At 37.4% G+C, this 13357-nt stretch overlaps 2 protein-coding genes across 2 annotated transcripts; both read right to left on the bottom strand.

Moving 5' to 3' along the window:
* Nucleotides 1-328: 328 nt before the first annotated feature.
* Nucleotides 329-5880, bottom strand: LOC135947249 (aminopeptidase Ey-like). The gene is made up of 15 exons (XM_065495958.1): nucleotides 5790-5880; nucleotides 4107-4647; nucleotides 3892-4047; nucleotides 3537-3836; nucleotides 2886-3069; nucleotides 2675-2831; nucleotides 2455-2610; nucleotides 2226-2359; nucleotides 1907-2108; nucleotides 1519-1855; nucleotides 1304-1459; nucleotides 1081-1248; nucleotides 879-1022; nucleotides 746-827; nucleotides 329-688 (listed from the first exon to the last, which is right to left on the bottom strand). The coding sequence occupies exons 2-15, from the start codon at nucleotides 4640-4642 to the stop codon at nucleotides 524-526; spliced, it is 2877 nt and encodes a 958-aa protein (XP_065352030.1). The 5' UTR covers nucleotides 4643-4647; nucleotides 5790-5880; the 3' UTR covers nucleotides 329-523.
* Nucleotides 5881-6372: 492 nt separating this feature from the next.
* LOC135947247 (aminopeptidase Ey-like) lies at nucleotides 6373-12130 on the bottom strand. The gene is made up of 15 exons (XM_065495957.1): nucleotides 12046-12130; nucleotides 10271-10811; nucleotides 10061-10216; nucleotides 9705-10004; nucleotides 9058-9241; nucleotides 8847-9003; nucleotides 8632-8787; nucleotides 8407-8540; nucleotides 8090-8291; nucleotides 7706-8042; nucleotides 7498-7656; nucleotides 7282-7449; nucleotides 7081-7224; nucleotides 6948-7029; nucleotides 6373-6890 (listed from the first exon to the last, which is right to left on the bottom strand). Exons 2-15 carry the CDS (start codon nucleotides 10804-10806, stop codon nucleotides 6726-6728), a joined length of 2880 nt encoding a protein of 959 aa, XP_065352029.1. The 5' UTR covers nucleotides 10807-10811; nucleotides 12046-12130; the 3' UTR covers nucleotides 6373-6725.
* Between the last annotated feature and the right edge of the window lie 1227 nt (nucleotides 12131-13357).

Here is a 13357-nt window from a genome sequence, read left to right as displayed (position 1 = left end):
GAACTGAACGCCATTTTTAGTTGTGTATCATAAAAAAGTCATAACATGAATGCTTGCCTTTTATAAATATCAGGCCAAAATATGGCATCAATTTTATTAATGTTGCAATAATCTTGTTGAAATAAAGACGCATCAGACGATAGTCAATTACTTGAAATGTTCTCGGAGGCAGTAACATTTTTCTGCTGGATTTGTACCCTAAAAAATAAAAACTGATTATTGTACTAGGAGGGAGCCGAGATCTTACTCCTTTTTCATTTTTTTTTTTTTAGTGTTTATGGAAAAATTATTACCATTAGGCACTGTTTGTTAGAAATTCGCATTGTCATTCAGATTTTATTCAATTTAAATTTTATTGTTATAAAATTATAACCAAAATACAGTTTTCCCCTTTATGCTCTGCACAAGATAAAAACATTTAAAAATTCTATGATGAAATGTGTTGCTCTCCTATTATATAGGAAATAAAAATAAGTTAAATGCAGATTTGAGGAAAAATTTCTGCTTCGCACTTTTCACCGGATCACGCGAATAATTCTTCATTTTCGTGAGCAGAGAACCACTCAATAACAGTTGGGTAGTATTTAGAGTGCCACTGCACGTTCAACTCGACATTCTCTACTGCTTCCTTCACTGTATATTTCGCATCTTTCAGGTATTCAGAGTTCAGTTCCACAAATTGCTTGATCTGTAATTGTAATAGAGGAATAGAGCGATAGTAAATTTATTTTGAGTTTTATTTTACCTGCTCCAAATCATTTTTCTTACTCATCAAATGAGAAACGCTTTCCACATATTTTCCAACTCGAGAGAAATCCGGACCGACACTAAAATTCGATTAATTAATAGGAATATAAACATTTTTACCAAAAACTTACTAAGAGTGAATATCTTTGATGCGTGAGAAAAGAAATTCTTTCGCAATGTAGAAGCCGCTCGAGCTAGTGGCCACCGAATTAAACACGCTGGCTATATCTTGCTTGTGAATGCCTGAAGTTTCGTTCAAGGACATGTCCAAAAATCTGAAAATTTCAAAATTAATGCCTTTACCAACATATTAACCTCTAACCAAGTGTTCACCTGTGCAAAAGCCACATTTCTCGTGCGCATCCTAAGGCAGACAAAAGTTTACTCTTTTCTGCAGCGACGTTCGAGCTCAAAAATCTCTTCCACACAAAGTCCCAGGCCGGTTCGCCTCCAGATTCTACTGCTTTGCAGTAGACAACGCTTCTCAGTTCAACAGGAATGCTGCGAGAAAATTAATAAAAAAAATTATTTTTAAACTTTTTAACTTCAATCGTACGGATTAACAACGTCTTGATCCTCGGTTTGCTGCTGCCAGGTTTTGAAAAGAGCCACGGCTTTCTCCTCGCAATCGGAAACCCCATAGGAGCATGACCAGTCATGCACATGAAAGCGGTATTTGATTTGCGGGAGAGTGTCTGCAGCAACACTTGGCCTTAATATCAAATTTAACTTAATTAATTAAATTCGAAAACTAATATTTTAATTTCGTACTTGAATGGTTCATCAAGTGCATTGTAAACGGGAGTTAAAAGAGCGCGGACGAATTTTCTAAACGGACCGTATCCTCCTCCACGTTTTGTCATCCTAGAAAAATATTCGAGGTTCAAGAAAGCGGCGCGCCAAGGCAGGTACACTCTTTCATGGCGGAGGTAGCGAAGAATGTTCAGGGCCAAGTTGTACTCGAGCAAACCAGCCTTGGCCAGGTTAAACGCGTCGTCGATGATCTGCACTCTGTTCAAAGTGGGGATTCCTCCGTGGTTTTTCTCGGTTCTCAGCGCAGTGGACAAAAGATTCCAATTTTCAGAATCATAGTTTATCCGGTACAAAGCTGGAAAAATATGTTCATTAATTTTAAAAGTTTTGGGGATGATTAATTTACCAGTGGCATTAACGTTGAGCAGGAGCCATTGGTCCTTTTTGGGCAGGCCAGTGAGAGTTGCGTTTGACGTGTTCATCCAGAAGCGAGGTTTGGTGCTCATGTCGAGGAGCGCATTCGACGGGTCCGTGTAGCTGATAGGCACCCACCACAAGCTCTCGCGATCGTCACTCGAACGGCCGAGCCAATCAGTCACAAAACGATTCTGGGGAAAGATATAGGCAACTGGTAAAAGATAGAAGTGATGCGAGTTGCTGGCAGTGGCCGATGCAGGGGTTTAATATAAGAAAAACCTTGCAGCTTTCGGTTCATGATATATTACCTGCCACAGTTCAGCGCTTCCTTCCTCATAATTTCGCATGACGTGAATCACCGGGTATCCAGTTTGAAGCGTCCAGCTGTCCATAATTTCTTTTACGGTCGCGTCTCTTGGCACTTCATCCGTTCTACTAGAATCTATTTGACAAAATTTGATTTAATTTGTGACAGTAACAATTTCTTAAATTAAGGTTGGTATCAATTAAGTTCTTAAATTAATTCTGATTATATACTTCGAGCAGAATCATCCCGCAATTGTTGCTCAAAACTGGCCCACAAATCATCTTCGACCGCGTTGTCATACTGGTGGGTCTTTAAATATTTGCTGACGCCTCGTCTGAAAGTTTCCTCGCCCAAAACGTAGTTTAACATTCTCAAAACTAGATAGCCTGTAAAAAGAAATTTAGAAGAAATTTCATATAATTAATAATTATAATAATAACGCATATAAACCTTTATAGTACGATATGTCATCAAACAATTGCCGGATTTCACTAGGGTTCTGAATATCTTTTGAAACTGAATGGGATGATTTTAAGGAATCTTTAAAAAAGATTCTTAGGAGAGACATAGCCGCCATATTGTCAAGGTAATTCGACGAGGGTTGAACCTAACACAGAATCGAAATAGTGAATAATAAAAGAAAAATTTGTAAAAACGTTACGTGATCTGTTCCGAGCCCTTCAACGTAAGTAGCAAATCCTTCTTTGAGCCAAAGATCATCCCACCACTTCATGGTGACCAAATTTCCAAACCACTGGTGAGCCAATACGTGGGCCGCAGTGACCGTCACGTCTTCTTTATCATATATTTCAGAAGTACTATCCTCATACAACATACACGACTCTCTAAAAATGAATTATTTTACTAAAAACATAATTTCAACTAACTATACTTTGTATAATCGACCTAAGTTTAAATATACAAACTCTCCCTCCTACTGCTGCATACGAAAAGTTTTTAATTTTGATGACCACATATAATGAAAATCTTTTTTATGGACTAAAACAAACTGTAAGGATTAGACTATGTTGACAAGATAATCAATTCATTTCTTAACATCAATTCCTCACATGTAATCTGTTTTTATAAATGTACTCTTCTTGAAACTTACTAGAAAAATTTTAATTTAGTGAATGTTGTTTTTTGTGATACATCATTATATTGTTTACTTGACTGTATCAAAATAAAACTTCGACAGTATCCAAAAATCTGCCCGTTGTACTGTTCAAAAAATTGTAATTAATTCGTTCGCTATTGGTGTTCAATAAATAATAAACAACTATAAACATTTTAATAATTGGAAGTTACTTACTCGTTGGTAATCATTCCCCAGTTTTCCATTGCGTACTCTGTTAACTCAGGCAGTGCGATCATATCCATTTTAGGAAGGGGATAGGGAACGTCGAAATACTCCTCATAGAAATCTAAAATCTTTGGGCCGATTTCCAGCGAGTATCGGGCCTGTTCAATGGCATCTTGGCGAGCCCACACCCTGAAGGTGGTGTAGCCATGATTAGATTGCAGGTGAGCAAAGTCGGAAACGACAAACGCCACCAAGTACGTCGACATTCGCACACTCTCAACGTATTCGTCGCGGAACCAATCGTCCTCACTATATTAGCAAATGGATTAATTTCTTAAATAAATGTTTTAATTGAAAGTAATACAGTTGGACTGATTTGGCCAGTGGCATATTGCTGATGGAGGTGAAACCCTTGCGCCGAATCATGTTCACTTGGAAAACAGCTTTCATCGCAGGCTCATCAAAGCAAGGAAATGCTCTGCGGGCGTCAACTGATACGAATTGTGTTGTTGCAACCCACCTGTCGAACATTTATTAATTAAAAATTTAGCAAAGAATAAAAATAATCAATTAATTTACTTTTTGTCTCCAGTTGCTTTATCTTGATAGCTGGTTCGATAATATCCTTTCAAGCTCGTGGTCAAATTTCCCTCGAAGGGAATTTCAATCACGTATTTGCTTCCTGATTTCAGCTCCTCTTTCAGTTTGATTATGTAGAATTCGTTTTGAGTGTCAAAATCGTGACCGATGATTTCTTTGTCTCCGACTCTCACTTGGTCGGTATTTAAGATGAGGTCTGTAGAATGCAGCACCACTCGAGACGTGTCCTTCTCACATTTAACCCTAATCAGGACGCGTCCTTCGAATCGCGAATTTTCTCCGTCCAGGAAAGTTTTAATTTCCAAAGTGTAATGTTCTGGATGCAGGTCTTCCGGTAGGCGATATGAAGGTGTTGGAAGCGCGGTAGTAGAGGCCGATAAAGAATTAGCTGTTGTCAGTTCAGGCTCGGCGACGCTTGTTGTCGTGAACGACGGTGCTCTTGGAGACACGCTTTCAATCCCGAATGCTAAACTCGCCATCAAGAGCAGAACTATTTGAAAACTTGTTGACCCCATGGTGCCTGAAAATGGAGGAATAAAAATTAAATAATGTGGTCATTCAATAAAGTTAACAATTTATATTTTTTCCGGAAATATCTCTTCAAGTCGAGTTTAATGTTATGTAGTTTTTCATTTTTGGATTTTTTTCCGAAGTTTATTTGCTGTGAATCCATGCAACTTCAATGTCGCGAGGATTGCAGAGTGACCACTCAGGACAAAAATATTGACTATTTGTGCACAACCTGTTGTAATTTTCACTCTATCCCAACCAGGGTGCTCAATTCGTTTTAAATGTTCAATCCTTTATTACTAAACAGGTGTGTAGTCCACTGAACTATGCGTTAAGGAATGAAGGATGACTGTTTGATGTAAACGGAAACATAATTGATCGCGAATTAATGCGGAAATTTTGCGAAGAATTACGAGAATTGATTGTGTGCTCGAGAAGATATTAGAGAATGTAAATATGGTTCTTGATACGGTCTCCTGATCCTGACACCTCTAAGGTCAGTAGTCGGCCAAAGAGTGTACGACAAGGTGTTAAATCATCAATTATATTTTTGCTATGATAAAACGAGTAAAATAAATAATGCAATTTTCCGTCAGCATTAAACAAATTTTTCAGTTAAAAGTGTGCGTGTCTGTATGAATTAATTGTAAAATTATTAGTACACGAGCTCTGTTTCTAAGTGGAAATCGAATTATTTGGGGGTCAACAGAGGACAATGACTGTATTCGCGTATGCTCCATTGGCACACCCAATTTTAGGCACCCGCAAAAACCAGTTTCATCTTAACGAGGCGAATAAATAAAAATATGATTGGCATTAAGATATTCCCTTCTTTTTCAACAGACAGGCAGCAGGATTGTTAAGGATGACTTAGCTAATTTCAATTGCCTAGAATTGCTATGAAAATCTATCAATATAGTTTTTAATTTATCTGAATGCATGAGTTTTGAGATTAGCTCAAGAAAGTTCATGAGCGCGTGCTGGGAACACAAATAAATGCGGCTACTCCAACCATACATTTTTATCTTTTATTTTGAAGAACAATTAAATTGTTTAATTTTGCCTGTGCTATGATAATCACGGCAATCAATATTTAATTTAAAAATGAATATGTTCAAATATCTGAAGTTGCGGAGTGGATTAAGGTCTTACCGTGTGGCCGCCGAGCGAGCTGGAAGGTCAATGGCAGGGTCGAGGGAGCGCGGTGTCTTAAATCTACCTTCCCTGTAGCAGGGATCCCCACTTTTTATCTCAGAGAGTGAGCGACGCGCGTGTGAGAGGTTCGGGCTAAATTATTGCAGAGACGCAGACTTTTCGGGGCATTCCTTGTACGATACTTTAAAATAGCGCAATAACATTTAAAACAATACTTAAATAAACCGATTAAACTTAATTAAAAAAATATTTTTTAATGAATATTTTTTATGCTGGAACTAACTGACGACTGGGTTAGAATTTTAATCTGTTTAAATGGTCTTGTTTGACCTCATGTATGGCGCCGCAATAATCCGATCGTATATGAATTGAACGTCAATTATAGTTTTAACTATATGGTGTACAAAACATGCATGCCTGGCTTTTTTATATATCAGGCCAAGAAAGAGCATCAGTTTTATAAATGTTGGAGAATAGTCTCTGGTTGAAATAAAGACGTGTCAGGTGAGTGAATTACTTGAAGTGTTCTCGCAGGCAGAAATTTTTTTATTCATTTTACCTCTAAGGAAATAAAAACCGATTATTGTAGTGGGTGGTGAGCCGAGCTCCTACTCCTTTATTTATTTTTGTTTTTTAGTGTTTATTCAATTCAATTTATTTGACCTTCAGCATAGGAAGTACATACAGGTGATGATAGTGTTATATTATAAATATTACGCGCTGTTCGATAGAAATACGTAATGTCATTCAGATTTTATTAATTATGTGATTGAACTAAATCAAAATTTCGGTTTTCCCGAATATGCTCTGCACAGGAACAAAAATTGAAAAAAATATTGATTAAATGTGCTGCTCTTCTATTTAACAGAAATTAAATTAATTTAAATACAGATTTTGAGAGAAAAAATTGCCGCTGCCGCACTTTTTACCAGATCACGCGAATAATTCTTCATTTTCGTTAGCAGAGAACCACTCAATAACAGTTGAATAGTATCTCGAGTGCCACTGCACGTTCAACTCAACATTCTCTAGTGCTTCTTTCACTGCATATTTCGCATCTTTGAGGTATTCGGAGTTCAGTTCCACAAATTGCTTGATCTGTAATTGTAATAGAGGAATAGAGAGAGAGTAAATTTATTTTGAGTTTGATTTTACCTGCTCCAAATCATTTTTCGTACTCATCAAATGAGAAATACCTTCGACGAAGTTGCCAACTCGAGAGAAATCCGGACTGACACTAAAAATCGATTTTTCAATAGATATATAAACATTTTCACGAAAAACCTACTAAGAGTGAATATCTTTGATGCGTGAGAAAAGAAATTCTTTCGCAATGTAGAAGCCGCTCGAGCTAGTGGCCACCGATTTAAACACGATGGCTATATCTTGCTTGCGAATGCCTGAAGATTCGTTCAAGGACATGTCCAAAAATCTGCGATGGATTTCCATTACGAAATTGATTTAACTTCTAGTTTAAATATGCTTTTACCTGTGCAACAGCCACATTTCCCGCGCGCATCCTAAAGCAGACAGGAGTTTACTTTTTTCTGCGGCGACGTTCGAGCCCAAAAATCTATTCCACACAAAGTCCCAGGCCGGTTCGCCTCCTGATTCTACTGCGTTGCAGTAGACCACGTTTCTCAGTTCAACAGGAATGCTGCGAAAAAATCAGTAATATGTTGACGAATTTTTGTATCAATCGTACGGATTAACAACGTCTGGATCCTGGGCAGTTTGCTGCTGCCAATTTTTGAAAAGAGCCACGGCTTTTTCTTTACAGTCGACCACCCCAAAGGAGCATGACCAGTCCAGCACCTGACCGCGGTGTTTCATCTGCGGGATAGTTTCTCCAGCAACACTTGGCCTTAACTCAAAATTAATTTAACTGTAGAAATAAACCATAAATTGCTTACTTGAAAGGTTCATCAAGTGCGTTGTAAACGGGAGTTAGAAGAGCGCGGACGGATTTCCTAAATGGACCATATCCTCCTCCTCGTTTTGTCATTCTGGATAAGTATTCCAGGTTCGAGAAGGCGGTTTTCCAAGGAAGGTACTCTCTTTCATGGCGGAGGTAGCGAAGAAGGTTCAGGGCCAAGTTGTACTCAAGCAAACCAGCCTTGGCCAGGTTAAACGCGTCGTCGATGATCTGCACTCTGTTCAAAGTGGGGATTCCACCGTGGTTTTTCTCGGTTCTCAGCGCAATGGACAAAAGATCCCAATTTTCAGAATCATAATTTATCCGGTACAAAGCTGGAAAATTATAGGTTAAATTAAATATTTCATTGATAATGTATTACCAGTGGCATTAACGTTGAGCAGCAGCCATTGGTCCTTTTTGGGCAGGCCAGTGAGAGTTGCGTTTGACGTGTTCATCCAGAAGCGAGGTTTGGTGCTGATGTCGAGCAGTGCATTCGACGGGTCCGTGTAGCTGATGGGCACCCACCACAAGCTCTCGCGATCGTCACTCGACCGGCCGAGCCAATCAGTCACAAAACGATTCTGGGGAAAAAATAGGCAACTGGTAAATGATAGAAGTGATGCGAGTTGCTGTCTACGGCCAATGCAGGCGTTACAATATAAAATAAACCTTGCAGCTTTTGGTTAATGGTATTACCTGCCACAGTTCAGCGCTTCCTTCCTCGTAATTACGCTTGACGTGAATCACCGGGTATCCAGTTTGAAGCGTCCAGCTGTCCATGATTTCTTTCACTGTCGCTTCCCTTGGCACTTCATCCGTTCTACTAGAATCTATTTGACAAAATTTGATTTAATTTGTGACAGTAACAATTTATTATATTTAGGTCGGTATCAAGTTTTTAAAATAGTTCTGCCTATATACCTCGAGCAGAGTCATCCCGCAATTGTTGCTCAAAACTGGCCCACAAATCATCTTGGACCGCGTTGCCGTATTGGTGAGTCTTCAAATATCTGCTAACGCCTTGCCTGAAAGTTTCCTCGCCCAAAACGTAGTTTAACATTCTCAAAACGAGATAGCCTGTAATAAAAAAAATCAGATAGAATATCATATGATTAACAATAAAAACTCAAATATACCTTTAACGTACGATATGTAATCAAATAATTGCCTGATTTCACTTTGGTGCTGAATGTTATTTGAAACTGGATGGGATGATTTTAAGGAATCTATGGAAAAGATTTTTAGGAGCGATCTAACTGCCATAGTGTCACGGTGATTCCACGTTGGTTGAACCTTACAAATATTTTAAATAGGTTTAAATAATAGAAAAGTAATTGAAAACGTTACGTGATCTGTTCCGAGCCCTTGAACGTAAACAGCAAATCCTTCATTGAGCCAAATGTCATCCCACCACTTCATGGTGACCAAATTTCCAAACCACTGGTGAGCTAATTCGTGGGCCACGACGTGCGTCACTTCTTCTTTATCATTTATTTCAGAAGTACTTTCCTCATACAACATACACGTCTCTCTAAAAATAGATTATTTTATTTTAAACAAAATTTATGCAAACCGATTTTTTTTAAATGATCAAAGTCCAAATTTAGTCACTCTCCCTTCTAGAACGTAAGAAAATTGGATGACTATATATAATGACAATCGTTTTTTTTTTTTAAATTTGAATGTACTAAAACAAACTGTATGGAGTGGACTGTTAACAAGATATTCCTCTCCTCTATGTTGTTTTCTTTTGTATTTTTGTGTTTATCGTTTGCAATTAGATGGAATGCTTGTAAAAAGATCATCACTTGATGTATTACCATGCTGACACTCAAATATATACAATTCAATTCTAACATTTACTTGACCGTATCAGAAACCCTTTTTAAAAGCGAACAGAATATTGAACAAAATATTTTGATTAAGTCGTATGCCGATGGTGTCCAATATATAGATAATAACTATAAGCATAGAAATAATTGGAAGTTATTTACTCGTAAGTAACCAATCCCCAGTTTTCCATTCCACCTGTTGAGAAATCCTGCACAGCAATCATGTCCATTTTAGGAAGGGGATAGGGCACGTCGAAATATTCCTCATAGAAATCTAAAATCTTTGGGCCGATTTCCAGCGAGTACCGGGCCTGTTCAATGGTATCTTGTCGAGCCCAAACCCTGAAGGTGGTGTTGCCAGTGTTGGATTGGAGGTGAGCAAAGTCGGAAACGACAAACGCCACCAAGTACGTCGACATTCGCACACTCTCAACGTATTCGTCGCGGAACCAATCATCGTCACTACACATTTGCGAATAATTTAATTTTTAAATAGAGATTTCAATTAAAATTCATACAGTTGGACTGATTTGGCCAGCGGCATGTTGCTCATGGAGGTGAAACCCTTGCGGCGAATCATGTTCACTTGGAAAACAGCTTTCATCGCGGGCTCATCAAAGCAAGGAAACGCTCTGCGGGCGTCAACTGATACGAATTGTGTTATTGCAACCCACCTGTCAAACATTTATCATACATTTATCTAAAAATAGAAATAAACAATCATTTACTTTGTGTCTCCAGTCGCTTTATCTTTATAACTGGTTCGATAATAGCCCGCTAAGCTGGTGGTCAAATTTCCCTCGAAGGGAATTTCAATCAAATACTTGCTCCCTGATTTCAGCTCCTCTTTCAGGTTGATTATGTAGAATTCGTTTTGAGTGTCAAACTCGTGACCGATGATTTCTTTGTCTCCGACTCGCACTTGGTCGGTATTTAAGATGAGGTCTGTAGAATGCAGCACCACTCGAGACGTGTCCTTCTCACATTTAACCCTAATCAGGACGCGTCCTTCGAATCGTGAATTTTCTTCGTCCAGGATAGTTTTAAGTTCCAAAGTGTAATGTTCTGGACGCAGATCTCCCGGTAGGCGATATGAAGGTGTTGGAAGCGCGGTAGTAGAGGCCGATAAAGAATTAGCTGTTGTCAGTTCAGGCTCAGAGGCGCTTGTTGTCGTGAACGACGGTGCTGTTGGAGACACGCTTTCAATCCCGATTGCAAAACTCGCCATCAAGAGCAGAACTATTTGAAAACTTGTTGACCCCATGGTGCCTGAAAATGGAGGAATACAAATTAAATTATGCGGTCATTTAATTAAGCCTATATTTTTTCCGAAAATTTCAAAAATTGGTAGCATACTCGCATCAAGACGGGTATATAATTTTTCATTTTTGGATTTCATACGAAATTATTAGCATAGTTGTTGAAATGAGAATCAATATAGAAACTTTACTCTAATGAGAATAGCAAATTAACTACTCGGGACTAAAATATGGACAGTTTGTGCACACCCTCTTGTGAGAATTTCCACTCTAACCCAACCACCGCCTTCAGGGCGCACAATTCGTTTTAAATGTGCAATCCAATATTAACAGGTGTTAAATCATCAATTAAATATCCGCTCTGATAAATCGTGTAAACGAAATAAAGCAATTTTCTGTTCACATTAAACAAATAATTTAGTTCGAATTTAAAATGAAAATTCAAATGTAAATAAATGAGTACGCGATAGATTTTTCTATGTGGAAAGCATTTTATTTGGGGGTCGATTGAGGACAATGACTGTTTTCGTGTTTGCTCCGCTGGCAAAGCCAATTTTAGGCACCCGCTAAAACCAGTTTCTTAACGACTGGTTTTCAATGGATCTTACCACTCAATTTTTACCAATTTCTTGCTCAAGAAATGAAATTATCCCTTATTCCATGTGAAAATCTAAAATTTGCTAACGGATTGGTAAAAATTTCCTCCACAGTGCCGATATTTTCTTTTATATTGCCATTTTTGCATTTTCAAATTCTCCAAAAATATCTCTCTCACAATTTTTCAAGTCGAGGTCATGAGCTAATAATCAGAATATTATTGAAAACTGTGGTGCACACATTGCCTGCAAGAAACTGGTGAAAATTGAAAAAAAAATGCTTTTTACCCCTGCACTCCATTTATTTTTTAAATATTGCGGTTTTTTGCAACCTTGTTTGTGAAGACTGACTGTGCGTAATTTAATTTCCTAGAATATGCTTTCAACTTTCAAACTATTAAATCCATCATTAATTTTTAATTAGTTTATATACATGAATTTTGAGATCACAGCTTAGAAATATAACTGATCATGACCGCATTGAGCCAACAACGAACGGCTAATCCAGCCATAACAACAAAATGAAAATTTTATAAACTTGCCTCAATTGTGTGTTAAAATATTTTTGGCAATCGCTATTTAATTTAAAAATTATTATCTGTTAAAATATCTGAAGATGAGTGATGAGTGAGTGGATTGAAGACTTACCGTGTGGCCACCGAGCGAGCTGGAAGGTCAATAGCAGGGTCGAGGGAGCGCGGTGTCTTGAATCTTCGTTCTCTGTAGCAGGGATCCCCACACCAAAAATTGCAGACGATATTATATATTATCAAATGCCTCCTGGAAACACCAATATCACCGTTAGTTTTGCACCCATAGTGAAAAGGCCGTTACTAACTGGTTTTACAAGTCGCAAATAATCTCTTCTGTCACGACATTGCAAATTTATTAATGCCGAAATGGACCAATGAGCAATTACAGTGATGGACTAGGCCAAAATACTATCTCGAAAAGAGAGATTGAAGGTCCATCATTCAGTCAACGTCAGGTAGAGATAATTCAAAATTTAATGATTTTTACAGACAATTTGAGCGAATTTCGATTAAAATATCAAAACATCTGAAAAAAATTTTTTTTAAAGTAACTCATTTTCTTAATGAAGTATTTCCACCGAATTCACACACTTGAAAGACAAGTATATTATTTTCCATCTAAACTGAAAAATTAAAAACCACTTTTTCTTCATTTTTTTAATGATAAATATTGGGCGAAAATAAAACTGCTACCTAAAATTGTTCCTTTTATTTAAAAAGCCGAGCACAATAAGTTAAGATTTCACAAAATAAACAACAACAAAATGGCGTTCAATAATTCATATAAAAAGAAAAAACAGTTTTATTTATTAATTTTTCACATCAGAAGAGAAAAGTCTATTGCTTTCAATCTTTTTAAGTTCTTGATACATTTTATTGGTGGAACTTTTTATGAAAATCAAATAATGTTTTTTGAAATTGCAGTTTCATAACATTGATATTTGAATTGATATTTTTAATTTGCAAAAAATACCTGAAGAAATCTCTATATATGTTAAGATGAGAGGCTATAAAATATTTTGAACGCTTACGCTTGCACTCGATAAACGTCATTCATGGAAGCGAGCTAAATTGATGTGAGCGTAATGTAATATTTGTTTTTGTAAGAATCGTAAGAATCAATTTTTTTAGTGTGTAGTCTTTTTAGATTTAAAGGTAATTTTAAATTATATAACGTTATTCTGTGCATTAAAATGCTGGTCCCTCGTATCAATCTGTTCTGTCTCGATAATAGTCGATCCTTCACTGTCATTGCTCATTGGACCATTTTGGCATTAGTTAAATCTGCAAAGTCATGATGTAAGAGATTTGCCATTTGCAAAACCAGTTCGTAACGGCTCTTTCAGTATTGTGGGTGCAAAACTAACGGTTTTATTGGTGTTCAAATTTGCAATTTTTTGTGTTTTACATGGTTGTCATAATAGCCA

The sequence above is a fragment of the Cloeon dipterum genome, chromosome X (assembly GCF_949628265.1).
Source record: "Cloeon dipterum chromosome X, ieCloDipt1.1, whole genome shotgun sequence".
In the NCBI taxonomy this organism is placed as follows: Eukaryota; Metazoa; Arthropoda; class Insecta; order Ephemeroptera; family Baetidae; genus Cloeon; species Cloeon dipterum.
This window is presented reverse-complemented; position numbering and strand designations above follow the sequence as displayed.

Bases quoted from the DNA above. Each gene is read 5' to 3' on its own strand.
- LOC135947249 (XM_065495958.1), bottom strand. From the start codon at position 4,642: ATGGGGTCAACAAGTTTTCAAATAGTTCTGCTCTTGATGGCGAGTTTA. The intron at 3,837-3,891 runs GTATTACTTTCA...TTGCTAATATAG, and splicing joins CTGGCCAAATCAGTCCAACT to TGAGGACGATTGGTTCCGCG. The intron at 2,832-2,885 runs GTAACGTTTTTA...ATTCTGTGTTAG, and splicing joins AAGGGCTCGGAACAGATCAC to GTTCAACCCTCGTCGAATTA.
- LOC135947247 (XM_065495957.1), bottom strand. From the start codon at position 10,806: ATGGGGTCAACAAGTTTTCAAATAGTTCTGCTCTTGATGGCGAGTTTT. The intron at 8,043-8,089 runs GTAATACATTAT...ATAATTTTCCAG, and splicing joins GCTCAACGTTAATGCCACTG to CTTTGTACCGGATAAATTAT. The intron at 6,891-6,947 runs GTAAAATCAAAC...TTACAATTACAG, and splicing joins CGAAAAATGATTTGGAGCAG to ATCAAGCAATTTGTGGAACT.